The 24,001-nt window shown below is 38.8% G+C and overlaps 1 protein-coding gene across 3 annotated transcripts in view; it reads left to right on the top strand.

Moving 5' to 3' along the window:
* Positions 1-2,737: 2,737 nt before the first annotated feature.
* THSD1 (thrombospondin type 1 domain containing 1) overlaps positions 2,738-24,001 on the top strand; it is a 44,717-nt gene continuing 23,453 nt past the window's right edge. For all 3 annotated transcript variants that reach the window (XR_004991231.2, XM_036456956.2, XM_036456955.2), the window contains exons 1-2: positions 2,738-3,307; positions 10,478-11,443. Coding sequence is in view for 2 of the 3 variants with exons in the window: in XM_036456956.2 (XP_036312849.1) it covers positions 3,250-3,307; positions 10,478-11,443 (1,024 nt within the window). In the remaining variant the exon portion in view is untranslated. The remainder of the gene's footprint in view (positions 3,308-10,477; positions 11,444-24,001) is intronic.

The raw sequence follows: 24,001 nt of genomic DNA, 5'->3' as shown, positions 1-24,001 counted from the left end.
TAAGAGCCTTCCGCGCCCCGGGGCGCTCCTGCGCGGGGACTCCCGGACCGCGTCCCTCAGTCTTCCCGCGGCCGAAAGCACGGGAGACGGCCGGTGCCAGTCCCTCACGCACCCGCTTCTAGGTGCTCAGCCTCCGCCCCGGGCGCAGGCTCTGCGGGGGGCCGAAGCCGGCTGCGGACTGAGCCGGCACAGTTGAGGCCCTTGAAGAATACGTCTGAGGGATTAAGCGTTTGGGAACAAGTCAGCTCTTTCCCCACAAAGAAACTCTTTTTGGGGTATAGGCTTTTCAAAAACCGTCCTCATTTTAAGAGAGCTTTCTCTGACTTCACAGGCCCGGCTGTTTGCAAGCTTGAACTTGACTTGCGGGCCTTGGGAAGCTGGGTGGATGCAGGGAGCACACCGCTTCCCGGGAAGCTGCATCCAAAGGGTGGGAGGGAGGGACCAGGCAGAGCCCACTGGACTGCGTAGGTGCTAGTGAGTAAAGCCAGTTTACACGAGCTGCTTTGGATTAGGGATTTCCTCCTAATATATATTATTATTAGATGTATGCACACACAAACATGTGCGGGTTTATCAGAGGGACAAATTTACTGCTTTTTTTGTTTGTTTTCCCTTCTATTTATGTATTTATTTATATATCTTTATGAATTTCAGAAAGGAAGGGAGAGAGAGAGAAATATCAAGGATGGGAGTGAATCGTTAATTGGTTGCCCCCTGAACTCCCCCTACTGGGGATGGAGCCCATAACCCTGGCATGTGCCCTGGACCGGAAACTAACCAGCCCCTTCTGTCCTTATCCAGCTTTCTGTCCACTGAACCAAACCAGCTAGGGGGTCTTTTCCCCTTTTATTTGTAATAAGCCATTGGTCTCCTGCCCTTTAGCATAATTCATTGTCTTTTTCTGCGACTATGAAGACACTGTGGGGATTATTTTAGCTGGTTCCACCAAAAACATGGAATCTGAGCTGGGCGTGAAACCATTAGCCGTTGAGAATAGTCACAACTTCTACCTACCCTGTAGTTGATACATTTAGAATTTGTGAATGCTATGTAGAAGTATTTTAAAATGTGTATAAAATATGCTTAAGTTCTTATTTTCTCAAAATGATTCTCAAGTCAAACATTGTAAGAAGCAAGTACTGTATTGGGAACAACACGCTGGGATAAATTGAGCAAGCAAGGTTATTATTATTATTTTTTTTAATGTAGTGCTTTCCCCCAGCAACTAATTCTGTTTTGGGATGCTCTGTTAAAGTATTCAAATTAGTGGTTGAGCTGGTAAAATTTTAGCATTTATTTTAAGAAGCTTGAGAATACAAAAAAAATCTGTATTATGATTTCAGGTAGGATGATTTATTTTTAATTACATTTCTATTCAGTTCTAAATATAGATTATTACACTATTCTAGGTTTTACTGGTCATTTTCTTAAGGAGCAAAATGTGTTATAATCACAAAATCAGTTGTAATTAGAAGCTTCTTTAAAAAAAAAAAATAGTTACAACGGGGAGACAAGCATTTTGGGAAAAACCATTCAGCTTTGGGAGTTGTGGATGCTTGTTTCTCCTGACTTTGGTTGCTAAGTATCGCTGACTAAAAGGAGGCTTTTTAATTGCCCCAAGCCCTATGCTTGCAGGGGACATACATGGTGCTCACTTGCTGTCTTTGCCCAAGTTTCCGAGTCCACGTTCAAAAAAAGGATTAAGGTCAAATCTGTGCCTAATTTGAGTAAAATTGAATGCTCTTTTCTTGGTGGTGGTGGGGTGCAGGAAGTCCTAATCGTCTGTGTAATTACGTTTTAAATTTCTGCTTTCCTTTAAGGAAGTACAGCACCTATTTCCTTTGTTCAACCAACTCCCTCTATAAGAAAGCTAATAGACACATATCAGTTCTCTTTCTATTGAATTTTTTATTATTCCAATCATTCTCTGTAATTCCATTATTTTTCTATCTTATTTGAATGGATATAGCATACTTATATATTTATTAAAATTATTAACTGGATAATGGGAATATGAACATTAAGTAAATATATATTTAGTTATGTTTAGTGGCCCACTTTTACTAGATTCTATAAAAAAAGGGGCATTTAAATGCCCACTATCTTATTCTGTGGTCCAACAGTTGTTTCTATTAAAGTGAGTGCCTCCTCCCACAAATCACCCTGAAGCGCAGGCCAACGAGGTCCTTCCTGCTCTCCCAGGTGGTCTGGGAAGATTGCTGCATGAACTCATCTGTCTCCTGAGGGGTAACAGCAGCAACAAGCATTAGAAGACTGACAGATGATAACTGTTATTTCTGTTTTCTCTTTAGAGTGACCTAAATAAGGGAAGTCAGGGCCACATGGAGTTCACACTATATTGACTACTCTGGGCATCTTTTTAAAAAAAGGTTTTGGTATAGCTCCTAGGCATTAAGAAATGAAGCAATTCCGATAACACCCCGAATGTGCAAGGAAGAGAATATGCCCATTTGTGGAAGCAAGGCAGCACCTTTCTACATAGCATAATGCAAAAAGAAAGTTTGACGAACATTTAATAAATTTATTAAAATCTAGTAAATCAGTGTGAAATACCAAGCAGATAAATATGTGATGATGTATTATCAAGACTGGTGCCCTAGCTGGTTTGGCTCGGTAGATAAAGTGTCGACCTGCAGATTGAAGGGTCCAGGGTTCGATTCTGGTCAAGAGCACATATCTTGGTTGTAGGCTTGGTCACGTGTGGGAGGCAACCAATGTGTATCTCTCATATCGAGGTTTCTCTCTGTCTCCCTCTCCCTTCCACTCTGCCTAAAAATCAATGGGAAAAATACCTTTGGGTGAGGATTAACCACAAAATGATTGGCTATTAGCTTTGATGAAGTTAAGAAAATAATAACAAATTCTCCACTTAAAGATGGGCTACAGAGATGTTCTGCAAATATAATCTTGGTGTTGAGCACCTTGAATATTCTTAACAGGTGATTTATAATGGAACAAAAGGGAAGTGTATAATTGCATATCATTTCCCCAGCGAAAATGAGTGTCCTTTGTATTTTCTTTTCAGTACCACCTAAGAAGTTTGATTTCTTAGAATGGTTTTTGTAATTTCATAATTACTGTTTTAAGAATGTCATCATTTTTCTGAGGTTCTAATTGCAGGTGTTTTCGAAAAACAAAACAAAACAAAAACCCCCCACAACATTCACAGTTTAGATGTGAGAAAGGACATGAGGAGACCAAAGAAGACCTGGGATTTTGCTGATCAGAATGAAACAAATCTTGAAAGACTTTTCAAATCTCTTGCTGGTGATGCTCTGTGACTGTGGTGAGTATTGTGAGTGTACTTAATGCCATCAGAGCTGATGAAGAAACATCATTGACAAGTTTGTAAATGCACTGATGTTGAGGACCTGCATGAGGAGGCAGGGCAGGGTTTATAATGCAGTACCTTTCAAACTGTGATCCTTGTAACCCTGGGTTCTCTTAAGGTTCTGAATTATGGATTCAAGCTTCACTTTAAATATATTTTAAAATCATAAAATGATAATAAAAACTCACTTTCAATTTAACAAATTGGAGACAAGCCTGTTACATGATGTTTTATACATTGGGTTTGATGTAAGATTGCACTTGACAAGAGAGTTTTGCTGCTACATTATCATTGGAACCAATTTGAACTTTCTATCTTTGCCAATTGTATACCTTAGGTAAGTTTTTTTTTTTTTAAATAAGTTTTTATTAATTACAGAGAGGAAGAGAGGGGAAGACAGAAACACCAACGATGAGAGAGAATCATGGATTGGCTGCCTCTTGCACGCCCCCTATTGGGCATCACGCTCCGGACATATACCTTGACTGAAATTGAACCTGGGATCCTTAAGCTGATGCTCCACTGAGTCAAACCAGCTAGGGCTATAGTAAATTTTTAAATTTCTTTCAACCTTAGTAATAATATTGACTTCATAGGGTTGTTGCTATGGTAAAATAGTCAAGAATTTGAAACACCTTGAATGGTTGAACATACAGTTGGTGTTTAATGTTAGTTTTCTTGTTTCGATTAAATATTGAGTTCATTTCTAAGACATGCAACTACTGAACCAGTAGATTCAATAATGCTGGTTTTGATGATTTCCAAATATTTCATAAACATCTAAACAGTTGATGGTGTGAGAGTAGAAGTTGTTTCCATTTTGATGAAAAAAATTATGATCAAGAGAAGGAGAATCCTGGCTTGTGTAATATCGATGGCACAGACAGCTAAACGGTCATTTTGTCCAGTGACTCTTCTTACTCAGTAATTTCTTTTTTAATATATTTAATTAAACAAGTTTTTACAGAGAACCAATCTGGGATTCCTCTCTTTTAAAGTTATTTATCCCTTCTTAAAAATAGATTGCTCTGTATGTAAGACTCATACAATAAGTTATAAGTGTCCTTTTTTCATAATGATAAAGACATAAGATCTTCCGTTTAAATAAAGTCTGCAAGGATATTTGTTATTGTCTTTTTAAATTAATTAATTTATTGATTGAGTTTTAAGAGAGAGAGGGAAAAAGAGATTTGTTCCACTTATTTATGCATTCATTGTGGATTCTTGTGTGATTCCCTGAGTGGGACTTAAACTCCCAACCTTTGTATATCGGAATGATGCTCTACTCAGCCAGAACCATGTTTATCATTGTTGGGCACAAAACATCTTACTGGAATATAAAAATAAAAATTGAATGAGCATAAAATAGAGCATACGCATAGAAGCTGAGTGCACAGGCTACTAATGGAAGAACAGGTGTATTCATAGGTCTAGGCTTTTATTTCCCCTTCTCTATCTAATGTTGATCAAAATATACCATTACCAATAAGATGGTGTTGTTTTTTTTAAATCCTCAGCTGAGGATATTTTTTACATTGATTTTTAGAGAGAGTGGAAGGAAGGGGGAAGGGGGAAGAAACTCTGATGTGAGAGAGAGAGATACCAGGAATACAGCCTGCAACCGAAGTACATGCCCTTGACCGGAATCAAATCCGTGACCCTTTAGTCTGCTCTATCCACTGAGCCAAACGGGCCAGGGCTAGGTTGTTTTTATTAAGCACCATGTTTATATTGAGACAACAGTCCTTTAAATACAATAAAGGAATGGGGAGAGAAGAAATGAAATCATAGAGAAAGCTATACTGTAGTAGTCAGAATGGCATACAAATTGTAGTTTTCTAAATGAAACGGTATTGTCTGTAAAAACAAGAGTTGTAAAGTACTAAGCTCTCTCTTTAGTGCACTGTGCTGGAACCCATTGTATCTTTTTTCTCTATTTCCAATGGGGCATGTATGTCTCTTTCATTGATTGGTTGCCCATCAAATCAGAATTTGATTTGCCTCAGTGACAGTCCCTGGCATTGACAGTAGCTTTCATTTGTTAACTAAGTGGTGTATGCCTCTTTTTTTTTATTATTGTTTAAAGTTTTACATATGTCTCTTCCCCCCTCCCCTTAACACTCCCCTCCTGCCACTCTCCCTCCCAGGAAAGCCTCCACCACTCCAGTGTCCGTGTCCATTTATTATGCTAATATGCATGCATACAAGTCCTTCGGTTGATCTCTTATTTTACTTCCCCACCTCTCCCCACCCCTTCTTCTCTCTGAGGTTGGACTGTCCAGTTTTTCGTAGTCTCTGGATCTGTTTTTGTTCATCAGTTTATGTTGTTCCTTATATCCATATGAGTGAGATTATGTGATATTTATCTTTCTCCCACATATGAGTGAGATCATGTGATATTTATCTTTCTCCGACTGGCTTATTATGCTTAGCATAATGCTTTCCAGGTCCATCCATGCTGTTGCAAATGGTAGAAGTTCTTTTAAAAAAATAATGGCAGAGTATTCCATTGTGTAGATGTACCACAGTTTTTTAATCCACTCATCTGAGATGGGCTCTTAGGCTGTTTCCAAATCTTAGCTATGGTAAATTGTGCTGCTATAAACATAGGGGTATATATGTCCTCTCTGATTGGTTTTTCTGGTTTCTTGGGATATAGTCCTAGAAGTGGGGTTACTGGGTTGAATCGGAGTTCCATTTTTAATTGTTTGAGGAATCTCCATACTGTTTTCCACACCAGTTTGCATTCCCACCAGCAGTGCATGAGGGTTCTTTTTTCTCCACATCCTCACCAGCTCTTGTCTGTTTCTTTCTTTCTTTTTTTTTTTTTTTCCTTTTTTTTTTTTTTCCTTTTTTTTCTTTTTTCTTTTTAAAGGATATTCTCCCTGAAAAGTCAGAACTGGTTTTTTATATACAGTAATAGTTCCAAAGTACAACAATTCTGATAAGAATATCATAATTCAACACATCCAGATCTAAGCCTTCCTCATTTGATTCAGCAGACCCTCAAGTTCCCCCAAAAGTTTCCAGCCATGTCTGAGAGGCAGCCTTGGGGCGGAGGCAGGCAAGGAGCAAGCTGTTCCGGGCCTGGCTGCTCCCGGCCTGGCCTCTGTTGCTCTGGTCCGTTCCACAACCAGCTGCTCCAGGTCTGACCACTGCCGCTCCGGCCTGGCTTCTCTGGGCGTGGCTGCTGCTGCTCCGGGCCTGGCCGCACCCGACCCGCTGCTCCGGGCCCGGCCGCTCCGGGCCTGGCTGCTCCCAGCCTGGCAGCTGCTGCTCCGGGCCTGGCCGCTTCCAGCCTTGCAGCTGCAGCTCTGGGCCTGGCCGTACCCGGCCCGGCTGCTCTGGGCCCGGCTTGTCTGTTGATTTCTTGATGATAGATTCTGACAGGTGTGAGATGGTACCACACTGTTGTTTTGATTTGTATCTCTCAGATGATTAGTGACTTTGAGCATGTTTTCATATGTTTCTTGGCTTTTTATATGTTCTCATTCAAAAAGTGTCTATTTAGGTCTTTTGGCCATTTTTTGATTGGATTATTTATCTTTCTTTTGTTAAGTTGTATGAATTCCCTGTAAAATTTGGAGATTAAATCCTTATCTGAGTTAGCATTGGCAAATATGTTCTTGAATGCAGTGGGCTTTCTTGTTGTTTTGTTGATGGTTTCTTATGCTGTGCAGAAGCTTTTTATTTTGATGTAGTCCTATTTGTTTTATTTTCTCCTTAGTTTCCAATGCTGTAAGAGCTGTATCAGTAAAGATATTGCTACAACATATGTTTGATATTTTGCTGCCTAAGGAGACTCCTAAGATGTTTATGGCTTCCCATCTTTCATTTAAGTCCTTTAACCATTTTGAGTTTATTTTTGTGTATGGTATAAGTTGGTGTCTAGTTTCATTCCCCCCCCCCCCCCCCCCATGTATCTGACCAAAGTTCCCAGCACCATTTATTGAAGACACTGCCTTGATTCCATTTTATGCTCTTGCCTCCTTTGTCAAATATTAATTGAGCATAATGGCTTGCATCTATTTCTGGGTTCTCTGCTCTGTTCCATTGGTCTATATGTCTGTTCTTGTGCCAGTACCAGACAGTTTTGAGAACTGTGTCTTGGTAATATAGCTTGATATCTGGTATTGTGATCTCTACAACTTTGTTCTTCTTTTCCAGGATTGCTGTGGCTACTCAGCAATTAAAAAAAAATTTTTTTTAAATTCCAGATGAATTTTTGAAGAGTTTGTTCTAGGTCTGTAAAATATGCTGTTGGTATTTTAATGGGAATTGCATTGAATCTATAAATTGCTTTGGGTAGTATGGACATTTTAATGATGCTGATTCTACCAATCCATGAAAATGGTATGTTCTTCCATTTGTTTATGTCTTCTATCTCTTTTTGTAATGTCTGTAGTTTTCCAAGTACAGGTCTTTTACTTCCTTAGTTAAGTATACTCCTAGGTATCTTAACTTTTTTGGTGCAATAGTAAGTGGGATTGTTTTTTAGTTTCTCTTTTTGTGAGTTCATTATTGGTATATAAAAAAGCCATAGATTTCTGGGTGTTAATTTTGTGTCCAGCTAAATTGCCAAATTCATTTATTAAGTCTAGTAGCTTTTTGATGGATTCTTTAGGTTTTCTATGTACAATATCATCTCATCTGCTTCTTTTCCAATTTTGATGCCTTTTATTTCTTCTTCTTGTCCAATTGCTATGGGTAGCATTTCTAGTACTATGTTAAACAGGGGTGGTGAAAGTGGGCATCCCTGTCTTTTTCCTGTTCTTAGGGGAAATGGTTTTAGTTGTTGCCCATTGAGTATGATGTTGGCTATTAGTTTGTCATATCAGGCTTTTATTATATTGAGGTATGATCCCTCTAGTCCCACATTGCTGAGAATTTTTTCCAAGAAAGGGTGTTAGATTTTTGTCAAATGCTTTTTCTGCATTGATTGATATGATTATGTGATTTTCGTCTCTCAATTTGTTTATGTGCTGTATTACATTTATTGATTTGTAGATATTATACCATCCTTGCATCCCCAGAATAAATTCCACTTGGTTATGGTGTACAATCTTTCTAATGTAATGCTAGATCTGATTTGCTAGAATTTTGTCGAGGATTTTAGCATCTATGTTCATCTAGGATATTGGCCTTTCTTTGTGTCTTTATCTAGTTTCAGAATTAGGGTAATGCTGGCCTCATAGAAACAGCTTAGAAGTACACCTTCCTCTTGAATTTTTTGGAATAGTCTGAGAACGATAGGTTTTAGTTCTCTTTTGAATGTTTGGTAGAATTCCCCTGTAAAGCTGTCTGGACTAGGGCTTTTATTTGCTGAGAGTTATTTGATTAATACTGCTTCAGTTTCTTCAGTAGTTATCGGCCTATTCAGGGTTTTTGATTCTTCCTGATTGTGTTTTAGAAGCTTGTATTTTTCTAAGAATATGTTCATTTCATTGAGGTTGCCCAGCTTGTTGGAGTAGAGTTGTTCATAGTATTTTAATGGTGTATGCCTCTTAGTCTTAATCCAGTGGGCACTGGAGGCTTTTTAGCCAGCTGTACACAAAAAGGTACCAGGTCTGCTATGAACTACCACACAAGCTGCACCAGAATCAGCTACTTTTTGAACCTTAACCTTGAATTGTTTACATCTGAAAGGAAGTAGCCCTCAACTTCTACTTTGACTAAATAAATTAAAAAAACCCCACAACTTTATCCTATTAAGGTTTTCAACAAGTGGTGATCAAGCATTCAGAACTATCCAAATTTTATATCTTTTCTTTCACCCCATCTTAAGAAATGGAAGAATTGCTGAGCTAATTAAAAGAAAACCACAAAATTTCTAAGTGTCAATATATTCATGTGTTGATTCTAAAAATCATTTACTGAGTACATGTAAGGGCAGATTTAAAGACTACCAGCCCAAACAACACATTGAGACCCTTTGGACATATATATGATATAATATGTATATATTATATACTTATGAATATATATAGTAAGATAAATGAATTCATACTTACACATATTGGTTTTCAAACCATAATGGCACTGTAGTTCCTTAAACCTAGAATGGTTTCAATGGCCATGGCCAGCCAATTGTTACATTGCCAAATTCTGTCTCCTTTGATTAAGTATTTGGATAGGGTTCAAAATAGAAAGAAAGATTCCATGTTTTTTACAGTCTTTAGTTGTTCTTTTTTTTTTTTTTTTTTTTTTTTTTTTTTAAATATATGATTGATCCTAACAGAGTAATACCAGTGGCTGATAATCATCCTATCTGGAGCAATAGCAGTTTTATAATGTCATTAAAATTGCCAAGGACAAACCTAATTGTTTCATAAACTTTCACTCTTTCCTTGGATGACCCATGGAGAACGGTGTCAGCATTTCTTATTTGTCCAAAATTTTCTGCCTCATATAAACCAGGATCAGTTGTTTCTTTACAGTGAAAATGTCCAACAAAATACTTGTCTTGAATACCTGAAAAATAACTTTGAAGTATATTTAGGGTTTGAAATTTTAAGTAACCTAGAGAAGTGTTTATTATACCATTTAAACCAGGCTTTCTCTGCCTTGCAGGTGTGGCTCAGTTGGCTGAGTGCCATTCCATACACTGAAAGGTCACATGCCCAGGTTGCGGGCAACCAATCTATGTTTCTCTCTCTCAGATTCTCCCTCTCCTTTCCTCTCTAAAATCAATAAGAACACATTAGAAAATAAATAAACCAAGCTTTCTCTGACTTTACTGTAAATCCATCTTCCCCAAATACCTGAACACCAGAATATGATTAAAATGAGAAAAGTGAGGTATTAGATTTTTATCTTGGGAACTGTAAATTGTTACTCTTTCTTTATAGATTTTCATTGCAGACACATTATACTGTTGAATGTTATGAATTCAGAGTATTACTGTTTATTTTAAATATAACCAAAAGAGAGGAAGATAAAGGAACAGAGCCATTTTAAAATCGAAACATAGTGCCTACCTCCCAGAATCAGCACTAAGCACCATTTTATGTCATTCTTGCCTCAGTTCAAACTTCTCTTGTGTCTATAATGATTTTTTTCTTTGATGCCTCCCGTAGTCTGCTCAACCATGCCTTTGTAAAACCCATTCTCGCCATTTCATTTCAGTTCTCGGAGAAGCTGAGTATCTCTTCTTGGGAGAGCCAGGACATGTAGCGCTGAGCAACACCACCGTGTCTGTGGATTTCCAGTATTTTGATGGCGCGAACGGGACCCTGAGGAATGTATCTGTGCTGTTGCTGGAGGCGAACACCAATCAGACTGTGGCCACCAAATACCTCCTGACCAACCAATCCCAGGGGACACTTGAGTTTGAATGCTTCTACTTCAAGGAGGCTGGCGACTACTGGTTCACAATGACCCAGGGAGTGACGGACAGCAGCCCTCCAGTCCCCTGGCGGGAGGAAGGTGCCTTTCTGAAGGTGGAATGGCCCGTCTTTCAGGTTGATCTGAATAGGACATCCAAAGCAGCGGAAGGCACCTTCCAGGTGGGCCTTTTCACCAGTGAACCACTCTGCCCGTTCCCTGTGGACAAGCCTGGCGTGGTGGTGGATGTCGTCTTCACCAACAGTCTTCCCGGGGCAGGAACAAGCCAGGAACAGCCCCTGGAGATAAGAAGCAGCAAGAGGACAGAACTCGCTCAGAGTCAGTGGGTTGAGTTTGGCTGTGCACCCGTGGGGCCCGAAGCCTATGTCACCGTGGTGCTGAAGCTGTCTGGCCGAGACTCCGTCATCACCTCCGTGGGACCCATTGACCTGGCCCAGAAATTCGGGTACAAGTTGGTGATGGTGCCAGAACTCACGTGTGCGTCCCGGGTGGAGGTGACGGTGCTGCCGCCGCCGTGCATCTTCGTCCAAGGCGTGATCGCTGTCTTCAAGGAGGCCCCCTGGCTGCCCGGGGAGAAGAGCATCCGCCTGGCTGAACACAGACTGACGCTGGGGCAGAGGAGAACAGTGTTCAATTGCACTTTGTTCGACATGGGGAGGAATAAATACTGCTTTGACTTTGGCATTTCAAGCAGAAGCCAGTTTTCTGCAAAGGAGAAGGAGTGCATGCTGATTCAGAGAAATATAGGTTGGTATTGAGATTTAAATTTTTAAAAAATCCAATGAACGCCTTTATGCAGTCAAAATTATTATTTTGAATTTAAGAGAACTTAGTTTTCTGTGAACTATGTTGTCATTTTTATGGGTCACTTCTCATAATGGCACTAATAAACATTAGCATTACTACATCATAGGGCAAGTCCATGGCAGGTGTGATCAGAGTTCGAAGCTAAATCCCACGACGTGTTTAGTAACTTGCTAGCTTACGCACCTGAGCTTCTCTGTTCCCTCTTATTTATCTTTCATTATAAGAGTGAAGCCTCTTTAGTGAGATTTCAAAATAAGATTTCTAAAAACTTCAAATTATTAGTTATTTGCACAAGCCCTACCTAATCACAGAGAAATGGGCCTGTTACAATCCCATCTATGCCTCATGCCCTTTTTACATTTCTTTCCCTTTTCCGGGGTGCAGGTCTGGTCTTGGCAAGAGGGTTAACCTGACAGAGACTGTCTGGTTCACTTACATGTTGCTTCTGTCATCATCCCCACGGAGCTGCATGTCCTTCGACAGCCAAACCTCCATCCAGTCACCTTTGTAACTCCAAGTGTGTCTTCATCCGCCCACCCACTTCCTCTCCTTAGAGCAGTGGCACTCAACCTTTTTGATGCCACAGCCCTTTTCTACAGTTCCTCAGCTGCCTCCTGCACACCCTCCGCTGGGGATCGAGCCCACAGCCCCGCATGTCCCCTCACCAGGAACTGAATCACGGTCTGTGACCTTCTAGAGCACATGTGTCAAACACAAGGCCCGCGGGCCAAATCCGTCCCGCCAGGCCTTGCAATGTGGCCCGCACCGCGCTGTCATCACTGCACTCCGCTGCGTTTCCATCACAATGACAGTTTATGACTGTTCAGTAAACCATTCGGCCCGTGATTTAGGCTGGATTTTAGATTTTGGCCCCTTCTCTGATTGAGTTCGACACCCCTATTCTAGAGCCACACTGGCTGGGAAGGAAATCACACCTTTCATAGTCCAGGTTCTTGAAAAAGCCATCCGTACTTTGGTGCTCATTTCCTCACCTCACATTCACTCTTTAACCCATTCCAACCCACCACCCAGCCCTGAAAAATGCTCTCATTAAAGTAGCCAGTGGATACCTTCTGGGTCCCCAAATCCCTGGATGTTTTTTAGTTTTATCTTCATTGACCTTGAGTCTGATGTTTTCACCTCCTGCCTTCTGGCTGTCCTCCATGGTCTCCTTTGCCTGTGGCTTCCACCACCTCCCCTCAGCCCTTAAGTGCCAGACTCCTGCTCCTTGTAGTAGGGTGTCTCCCTGCATTTCTTACTCTTCACACATGGTAGGCGGTTACTATCCTGATGCTGGTGACATCAGATTGTCATCTCTCCCCTACATCCAAGTGTTTCTGAATAGGTGTCATCCCTCAGATGTCCCTGAGGCACCTCAAAAGCAACATACCTGGAACTTCTGGTAGACTCATCATTCTACCCCCAACCCTGCTCCTCAGTCAGGACTCCACCATCTATCCAATGTTCAAGGCAAAAACCCAGAGTCTTTCTCTTCATCTTCCTACAAATAGCTCACTGTGTCCTGTGGATGTTCACTTCTCAAAGAGCTTTGAAAGTCTGAATCTCTGAGTCTCCCTAGTTTCATTTGACTCCAGTTGGTTTAAGCCTCCATCATCCCTTATCTGCATTCCTGCTACAGATTCCAAAATGGTTCCCCCATCAACCTCCTTCTCTCACTGTACCCACAGGGGCCGCTGCATTTCCCCTGCCAGTCACCGGGCTTGACAGGCTCCTCCATGGCCAGACTGCCCACCCTACAGTCACGCTGAGCTGGAGCCTGGGACAGCCTCACCCCGCCTTAACCTGATTAAAATTAACCCATCCCCCAAGTCTCCACTTGGGTTACTCCTTCTCAACCCAGACTAGTGAAATTGCTGTGCTGTAAGCTGGCACACCATTCTCAATATGTTTCTCATGGCATTATCATTTCTGTTATTGCTGTTCAAGGTCTTCCTTCCCCTGACACCCCCGCCCCTCCTCCAATTAGGGACGCTCATGTGGTGGCAAAAACCAACCTGTGCTGCCATGAAGGGCTTTATGATCTTTATTTGGCTCGCTTAGTATGCCTGGCACATTAGCAGGTGCTTAATACATGTTTCTTAAAGTAAAAATTGAACTCAGATGTGGCTAGTCTCACATTAGTAGGAAAACAATTACCGTATTTTTCGGACCATAAGACGCTCCGGACCATAAGACGCACCAGTTTTTAGAGAAGGGAAATGAAGAAAAAAAGATTCTGAAACAAATAGTGTCCTAAAATATTTTAAAACCCAACATCACAGTCATAAACACATGTAATCAACCCTGTAAAGTAAACAGCAGCATTTAGAACCATTTTAGAGCTGGGCAAGCACACAGAGACCACACAGAGCCGGGCAAGTAAAAAAACTTTTTTTTTAAAGTATATGTGTAGGCTATATTTGGACCATAAGACGCAGGGACTTTTCCCCCCCACTTCTGGGGGGAAAAAAGTGCGTCTTATGGTCCGAAAAATACGGTATGTCAAACTCATTAAAAATAACTCAAGATATGCTTGCCTTTTCAGAAGTTACTTGTTAGGAGAGAGGAAAAAAATGCTAATTTACTGAATTTAATGGAAACAAACCAAGGGGAGTAAAGGCATTTGGCCATTTGATAAAAGGCGTTGGACGTCTACTTGGTTGGTTCTCCCAGCTGCTGAGTTTCCCGCAGATACTCCCACTCAATGTCTAAAAACTGGGGTGTGTGTAGGTGTGTGTGTGTGTGGGGAGGGAGCCATGAGGGGGGGCAGACAGAGAGAGAATAGGAAGTAGTTCTCTCAGCATCCATGCTAAGGGTGGTCAGGGCTCCCCTGTGGGGCTGTAGCCACCAGGTACAACTGGAAGCAGAACCTGCAGGGCTAAATGATCCCGGAGACCCCAGTAGTGGCTCTGACTCCGGCTGATCAGTGAAACTTATGCTAGTGATAGGAACCTCCATGTCTTCCCACGGTTTTAGTATAAAAATGTATGATTGAATCAAGTTCTCATAATAATTTTCCATTTCAATTGACAGCTCTCAACAGTAAAGACTGCCTTTTTTGTTGTTGTTAATCCTCACTCAAGGATATTTTTTTCTTTTTAAAAAATTTATTTTTAATTTAAAAAATTTTTATTGTTGAAGGTATTACCTATGTCCACTCCCCTCCCATTAACCCCTAATTGTCCTGCCCCAGGCTTTCACCACCTCATTGTCCTTGTCCATGGGTTATGCATATGTACATACAAGGTCTTTGGTTGATTACCTCCTAAGCAGGGCCAGGGATTAAACCTGCAACTCAAGTATGTGCCCTTGACTAGGAATCGAACCTGTGACCCTTCCATGTACAGGCTGACACTCTAACCACTTAGCCACACAGGTCATGTGGTAAGACTGTCTTTTTGAATAATGGCATCATTCAGGCACCCCATTTGACTTATGGTGACTTATGTGAGCCACTGACTCTACTGAATTTCTTATTTGTTCCTTTTGAAAATGGAATAATAATGTATTTTATATGTTTGTCTCTGTGCAAATATGTCTTAGGGCCTTAAGATACTATGTAAATAACAATGTGCAGCAAATATATAATAGATGTTGCAAAAATGATTTACTATCATCATTTATTCTACATAGTGTGAAAGTTTATATTTTCTCAGCAGAACTATTAATATGTGTGATTATGAGATGCTGCCCCAGATCCTGCTAGGGGAGTGTTAGTAACATATGGCACAGGCACTATAATAACTTACAAACATCTAAATTGAGAAATTCTAAATTTTGAACACGTCTGCCTCAAAATGTTTCACCAGGGAGTGTGGGCCCTGTCTCTTAAGGCACAAAGGCACAAAATATATTTAAGGCAAAGTTAGAATTAATAAGAAAAGGTATAAATTCATATTTACTTAGTATTTTTTTGGGGGGGGGCGCTAATAAAAATAATGTAGAGTTAATAGTTTTTTGATAATTTAAAATTTTTGGCCATATTGTGTCTCTGATTAGTTGGGGTTACTTTTCCTTCATAATGACTTAACAATAGCTTTTAACCAAGAATAGAAGTAATTATCTCTAATATTTTGTTCTTATTTTCAGGTGCTTGAAATAATAGTATTATTTTTACTTCTTTCCAGAATCTTCTTAAGCCACTTGTCTACTTTGTGAGTTAGTTTACCTAAAATTAGAAATTACAGTTTAAAATTTTCCTATGAGCACTGCTGTGTGCTTTAATACTCGAATTCTCTGAAAACGAATGAGCCAGCAAACCCTTTCACCCAGTGGAACTCCTCTTCTTCGGGATTCCTTTACGATATCTGACAGTGTTTGTGACCATCTAGCATTAAAAAACTCACATTGTTATGATTGTTGTCCTAAGTGCTTTATGAATGTCAACCCATTTAATTCACATAACAACCCTATGAGTTAGGTTTCTTATATTGTCAATTTTATAGGTGAAGAAATGGCACAGAAAGATTAAATAATTTGCCTAACATCTGTGCCGCTTCAACACAGCCAAGGGTTCGGCGAGTCTAAGGGAGGGTGGTGAATATAATAAGCTGGGTCTAGGTGGATCTTCTGTGCCTGGCTGAGGCCACAGAACAGATCCAGACTGCAAGCTGATGCTTTATTTATTTATTTATTTATTATTTGATGCTTTATGTATAGTCTGGGACAAACAAGGTAAATTTACAATGTTGTTGTAAGTTTCACTTGTTTTGGCAGCATTTGCTGCTCCTCCCAACAGCCCATTAGCTACTTAGGAAAGATCTAGGGAACAGTCACAAGATCAAGCTTCATTATGCTAAGAGGGCTGTGCCCTCCAAGCTGGGACTTGTTTGGGACTTTGCCAGCAGGTCAGTCCGAGGCTTAACCCTATAACCGCTCCCTATGAGCATCAATGGTGGCTAAGTGGCTTAGACTAGCTTGAGACTTCGCTTTTCCGCTATCTTACTGCCTCTTATACAATCACCTGTAAATTCAGGTATTTAACAGTATAAAGCTCTTAAATTGAAATAGTTCTGATATTTTTCTCCTCACTTTGCTGGTTCACCTGGTGCTGTTCAGCACTCTGAAAGGCACGTAACTCACGTTGGGGGCGTTTGGCCCAGGTACAAGCACAGCTGATTCAATGAGTGATTCTGCGTGGAAGGTCTGCAGGGAAGTCTGAACTGCTCACTCAGGTGCCTTTGCTCCCACTGCCACTTTTGGCTACTCATCTGTCTATCAGCATTCTTTGTTTATTACCTTAGTTTCTTGAGCAAAATGTCTTACAGATGTGAGTATTTTAGAGGCTGTATTACTTCAGACGGTGGAAACAAATCCCCTCCCCCTGTTCCAGACAAATTTTACTCATTTAGAATTAATATTCTCTTGAGTGGCCAGAAAGACATTTGTCCTGGCCGAACAGGTTTGTTATGTAGTGTGAACACATGTACAGACAAAACAAAACAGCCTTTCATTTATGAAGTAAGGTTTTTGGAATATTGGTAATCTTGCTTTTTATTTCTAAAACATGAACTACAGTTATCTAATGAGTTTCCATTTTGCCAAGTATTTTCCATAAAAGTTATTAGCAGAAATCTGCAGGGAATAGAGTTACTTAAGGCATTTTAAAAAATTTGCCTGGTTAAATTTGTTAATTGGTTTATTTGAGTGGTTTCCTAACTTCATGTTTGAGTAATTTGGTTTAGAAATAAAAAGGCATAAAACTTAGCTTAAATATTTATTTTTTTTTATTGTTGATTATCCTCCAAGCCATGATTTTACTTTCCAAGGGAAAAAGACAAAACATTTCAAAATGAGATTTTTGACATTAAGATTCATGCTTTTATCAAAACTTTGTTTTTTTCTTGGACCCCACTAATGAAAATTTTAGTTTGACAAATGACTTTATGTATTTAAATAAGTTATATAGAAGAGTTTAAAAAGAATAACATAGTCCTGGCTCAGTGGATAGAGCGTCGGCCTGTGGACTGAAGGGTCCCAGGTTCGATTCTAGTCAAGGGCATGTATTTTGGTTGCGGGCACATCCCCAGTAGGGGGTGTGCAGGAGGCAGCTGATTGATGTTTCTCTCTCATCGATGTTTCTAACTCTCTATCCTTATCCCTTCCTCTCTGTAAAAAGTTAATAAAATTTATTTAAAAAATTTTTTAAAGTAAAAAGAATTAACATAAGGACTTAGCTTTTGTTGTATCTACCTTTAGGGGTCTTAAATGTGAGCACAAGAGAAGGATAAACTATACATTGATTTAATTTTCAATTTAGATTTCAGAGTAGTGGAATTACCAGTAGATTATTTAAAAATAAATCACAATTCTTTAGCTCGAGAGACTTTAATATCAGATTCCCGAAGCTGTGGAGGTGCTGCCTGCGGGCTCTGAAGCTTGAGGCCAAAGCCGGCTCCTTGTTCTGCCGTTCGTGGAGCTGCCGTGTGACCCGGGAGGCACAGAACCAATACCGTGTCCAGTTGAACCTCTGGAGGGAACATAATTACCACACCTCAGTTTATGTTGGTCCAGGATACTGGTTTGTAATCTTCCTACTCTTGTGTAAGCCAAGAGACTTTTAATTGCTCTAAAGAACTCATATTCCATGACTCATTCCAAAGATTGCGCCACTTGACTCACCTGAGAATGTGTCTGCCTTACACACTCTCCTTTTTTTTTTTTTTTGTAGTGCTTTGTATTCCTTTGACTATATTGTGAGACTTTGCTCATAAAGGATGAAGAGAGATCTTTATGGAGACTATTGTTGGCATGACTAGTTCCCTAGGCCGCTAGGTCTTGGGTTGGATGGATGCTGATAAGAGAAGGAGCTTAGGGTAATTTTTTATAGGGGACTATTCAATTATTCTATCTGGTAGTGATTGCATTTGTACTTGGAAGAGAAGTTTGCATATATCAGTCAATAATAACTGTTCTGGGAGTGTTTTTTTTTTTTTTTTAATATATTTTATTGATTTTGTACAGAGAGGAAGGGAGAGAGATAGAAAGCCAGAAACATCAATGAGAGAGAGTCATTGATCAGCTGCCTCTTGCACACCCCCCACTGGGGATATGCCCGCAACCAAGGTACATGCCCTTGACCGGAATTGAACCCGGGTCCCTTCAGTCCCCAAGCTGACGCTCTATCCATTGAGCCAAACCGGTCTTGGCTGTTTTTTTTTTGTTTTTTTTTTAAATGTATTTTGAAGCTCTGGTGTTAGGTATCTCCCCATTCACAGGGTTATTAAAGATTAAAGCTCTTTGCTGAGTTCACACTTTTATCATTATGTAATGTCCTTCTTTATCACAGATAATATTCCTTGTTCTGCAGTCTATTTTGTCCGATGTTAATATAGATGCTCCAGTTTTTCTATTTCTTAAAAACTTTTTAAAATGAAGTTTATTGGGGAGACATTGGTTGATAAGATTATATAGGTTTCAAGTGTACAAATCTATAATGCATCATCTGTGTGTTGCTTTGTGTGCTCACCACCCAAAGTCAATCATCTTCTGGTACCATATAGTTGGCCCACTTTACCCTTTCCTACCCCCCCGCCACTGTTCTTCCCTCAGGAAACCACCATACTGTTGTCCGTGTCTGTGAGTATCCATTTTATATTCCACATAAAGTGAAATCAGATGGTTCTTATCTTTTTCTGACTGAATTATTTTACTTAGCATGATATTCTCAAGGTCCATCTATAATTGTTGCAAATGGCAGTATTTCATCTTTTTTATGGCTGAGCAGAATTCCATTGTACATATGTACCACATTTTTTAAAATGTTTTCATTGATTTCAGAGAGAGGAAAGGAGAGGGGAAATAGAGATAGAAACATCAATGATGAGAGAGAATCATCGGTTGGCTGTCTACTGCACACCCCTCCCCTAACCAAGGATGGAGCCCACAACTTGGGCATGTGCCTTGTCCGGGAATCCAATTGTGACCTCCTGGTTCATGGGTCGATTCTCAATCACTGAGCAACACTGGCCAGGCTTCTTTATCACATCACTTATCGAAGGACAATGGTTATTTCCATGTCTTGGCCACTGTGAATAATTCTGCAGTGAACATAGGAGTGCATATATCTTTGAGAATAAATGTTTTCAAAATTTTTGGTAGATACCAGAAAAGGGATTCCTAGGTCATATTGTAACTTCTTATTTTTTCCATAGTGGCTGTACCAGTTTACATTCCAACCAACCAACAATGAAGGAGAATTTCTTTTTCTCCACAAGGTCTTCAACACTTGTTAATAGTTGTCTTGTATATAATAGCCATTCTCATAGATGGGAGGTGGTATCTCATTGTAGTTTTGATTTGCATTTCCCTAATAGCTGTGAAGTTGAGCATCTTTTCATATATCTATTGGCCATTTGTATGTCTTATTGGAAGAAGTGTCTATTGTGTACAAATAGTTTTCTTTTGATTAATGTTCACAAGGTATAATTTCTTCTATCCTTTTAGTTTTAAGCTATTTATATATTTATATTTAAAGTTTCTTTTAAATAAAACTATTTGGATGATACTTTTTTAACCCAATCTCAAAATCTCTCTTTTAACTGATATATTTTTATTATTTACATTTAGTGTAATCATCAAGTATTTAGATTAAGATCTATCATCTTACTAGTTTTATATTTATTTGATCTTTTTTGTTTAAAATTTTTTTTTCTGTATTCTTTTGGATTTATTCAATTTTTAAAATGATTTACTTAAACTGTACTATTGTTTTAATAGCAAAAGTATAAATTTGCTCTTCTAAGGCTTTTAGTAATTTGAGGAGCCAAATATTCATTATATCAAACTATATTTTTTAAAATTTTGTATTTGTTTAGGTGTACAATATAATGGTTAGACAATTATATAATTCAATAAGTGATCCTCCTGATAATCCTAGTACTCACCTAGCTGGCATCAAATATAGCAATTACAACATTATTGTCTATAATACCTATACTGTACTGTACACCCCATGACTATTTTATAACTTCTTACTCCCTTCACCTTTTGTATCCATCTCCCCTGCCCCTCTCTCAGTTTGTTCACTGTATTTATAAATCTGTTTCTGTTTTGGTTGTTCATTTATTTTGTTCTTTAGATTCCACATATAAATGAAATCATAGAATATTTGTCTTTTTCTGTCTGACTTATTTCAGAAACTTAGCATAATATCCTCATGTTCCATCCATGTTTTCACAAGTATTATCATTTATGACAAAATGGTAACATTTTTTTAAATGACCAATATCCCTTTACATATAATCTATCTTCTTTATCCAATCACCTATTGATGGGTACTTTTTGCTACCATATCTTGGCTATTGCAATAATGCTGCAATGAACATAGGGAGGTATATAACTTCTCAAATTAGTGTTTTGGATTTCTTTGGATATATTCCCAAAAGTGGAATTGCTGGGTTATAAGGTAATTCTAGTTTTAGTTTTATGAGTAATCTCCACACTGTTTTCCTTAGTGGCTGCAACCAATTTGCAATCCCACCAACAGAGAACCAGAGTTCCCTCTTCTCCACATTCTTTCCAATACTTGTTAGTTGATGGTCTAGTTTCATTTTTTCCCCATGTATCTGTCCAATTTTCTCAACACTATTTATTGAAGAGATTGTCTTTAATCCATTATATGCTCTTGACTCCTTTATCAAATATTAATTGGCTTGGGTCAATTTCTGGGATCTTTGTTCTGTTCCATTGGTCTATATGCCTGTTCGTATGCCAGTACCAGGCTGTTTTGAGCACAGTGGCTTTGTAGTATAACTTCATATCTGGTATTATGATCCCTCCAACTTTGTTCTTCTTTCTCAAGATTGCTGCAACTATTCAGGGTCTTTTTTGGTTCCATATGATACCAATTTTTGGTTCAGTTCTGAGTTCATTGTCTTGTGAAATTGAAGAATGAGTTCACAGACAAAGAGGCAAATGAAAGCAAAATTTGTTGAGATAGCTGGGAGGAACCCAAATGGGTTGCTGTGGGAGCTCCCTGTCTAAGGGCAGATATATAACCTGCTGACTTTTGCTTAGTTCTATCAAAGAAACCTGCCTTAGCAACATTCATATATTTTAAAGCTCATGTCTCCCAGTTGTGCTCCCTTCCTGCCCAGCTAGGTTGCTTTAGTATCTCGCCAGCTGAGTTCAGTTCTAGGTTACTTGGTTTTTCTCTTTGTGATTTTTCTTAAAAGCTGTCCACATCTGCAAGATCCTGATATTATTGGACTTACCCATTTTTCTTCCCTTCATGTGGTTCCATCCATGGCTATCTAGCCCTCTTCTGTCTCCTCACATAAAAATGTTGGGAGTGCTTGTTCTAGATCTGGGAAATATGCCATTGGTATTTTAATATGGATTGCATTGACTCTATGGATTTGTTGGGAAGTATGGACATTTTAATGATGTTCTCTCTACCAACCCATGAACGCAGTATATTCATCCATTTGTTTATATCTTCCCCAATCTCTCTTTTTCAATATCCTATAATTTTCTAAGTGCAGGCCTTTTACTTCCTTGGTTAAGTTTATCCTTAAGTTATCTTATTTTTTTATTGTTGCAATGGTAACTGGGATTGTTTTATTCGTTTCTCTTTCTGAGAGTTCATTATTGGTGTATAAAAATGCCTTTGATTTCTGGGTATTAAATTTGTATGCTGCTATGTTGCAAAATTCATTTATTAAATCTAGTAGTTTTTTTTGTGTGTGAAATTTTTAGGTTTTTCTATGTACAATATTATGTCACCAGCAAATAATGACAGTTTCACTACCTCCTTTCCAATTTGGATGCCTTTTATTTCTTCTTGTCTGATCACTGTGGCTGGGACTTATACCATGTTTCCCTGAAAATAAGACATCCTCCGAAAATAAGACCTAGCACATGGAAAGATAAGACATCCCCTGAAAATAAGACCTAGCTCAACTTTGGGAGAAAAAATTAATATAAGACACTGTCTTATTTTCGGGGAAATAGGGTAGTACTGCGTTGACTAAGAATGGTGAAAGTGAACATCCTTGTCTTGTTCCTGTTTTTAGAGGTAATAGTTTTAGTTTTTTCCCATCAATATGATATCAGCTGTGGGTTTGTCATATATGGCCTTTATTATGTTGAGATATGATCACTCTATTCCCACTTTGCTGAGAGTTTTGTGTGTTTTATAAAAAATAAAAAATAGCCAAAACCGGTTTGGCTCAGTGGATAAAGCGTCAGCCTGTGGACTGGAAGGTCACAGGTTTGATTCTGGTCAAGGGCATGTACGTTGGTTGCAGGCACATCCCCAGTAGGGGGTGTGCAAGAGGCAGCTGATCAGTGATTCTCTCTCCTCGATGTTTCCAGCTCTCTATCCCTCTCTCTTCTTCTCTGTAAAAAATCAATAAAATATATTTAAAAAATAAAAAAATAAGAAAATAAAAAATAGGATTTGGAATTTGTTGAATGCTTTTTCTGCATCAATTGATATGATCATGTGATTTTTGTCTTCCACTTTGTTTATGTGATGTATCAAGTTTATTGATTTGTGAATATGGTACCAGCCTTGCATCCCTTGAACAAATCCCACTTGATCATGGTGTCTGATCTTTTTCATGTATCACTGGATTCAATTTGCTAATATTCTGTTGAGGATTTTAGCATCTATGTTCATCAGGGATATTGGCCTGTAATTCTTTCTTTGAAGTGTCTTTATTTGGTTTTGGAATTAGGATAATGCTGGTTATAAAAAAAGCTTAGAACTATTCCTTCCTCTTAGATTTTTGGGAATAGTTTGAGGAGGATAGGTGTTAGTTCTTTGACTGTTTAGTAAAACTCACCTGTGAAACCATCAAGATCAGAGGTTTTGTTTGATGGTAGTTATTATTATTATTATTATTATTATTACTACTACTTCAATTTCATCAGTGGTTATTGACCTATTCAGGTTTTCTCATTCTTCCTGATTGAGATTTGGGAAATATATATTTTTAGGAATAGGTATATTTTGTCCAGGTTGTCCAACTTGTTGGAATATAGTTGTTCATAATATTTTTTAATGATCCTTTGTATTTCTGGGAGGCCAGTTGTTACTTCATCTCTTTTGTTTCTGATTTTGTTTATTTGCGTTCTCTCTTTTTGCTTCTTGATGAGTCTGGCTAAAGGTTCATCAATCTTATTTATCTTTTCAAAGAACCATCTCTTTTAATGATATTTTGTATTTTATTATCATATATTTCATTTATACCCATTCTGATTTTTATTATTTTCTTTCTTCTGCTTACTCTGAGCTTTTCTTGTTGTTTGCTTTTTAATACTTTAATTAAGTTGTAGGATTAGTTTTTTTTAGAAGTTTTTTCTTGTTTTTTTGAGGTAGGTCTGTAATGCTATTGAAAATAAATTTTTGGACTGGAACCCCAATTCTTTGTCTGCCGGAATTGAAGAATGAATCCATGAACAGAAAGTGGTATAGCAAAGATGGAGATTTATTGAAGAATAAGTACAGACTCTCATATGGGGAGAGGGAGAGTCCCACAAAATGGACTTCCA

The sequence above is a fragment of the Pipistrellus kuhlii genome, unplaced genomic scaffold (genome assembly GCF_014108245.1).
Source record: "Pipistrellus kuhlii isolate mPipKuh1 unplaced genomic scaffold, mPipKuh1.p scaffold_m20_p_3, whole genome shotgun sequence".
Lineage (NCBI taxonomy): Eukaryota > Metazoa > Chordata > Mammalia > Chiroptera > Vespertilionidae > Pipistrellus > Pipistrellus kuhlii.
Note: the sequence above shows the minus strand (reverse complement) of the source record. Positions and strands in the feature narration are given on the sequence as shown.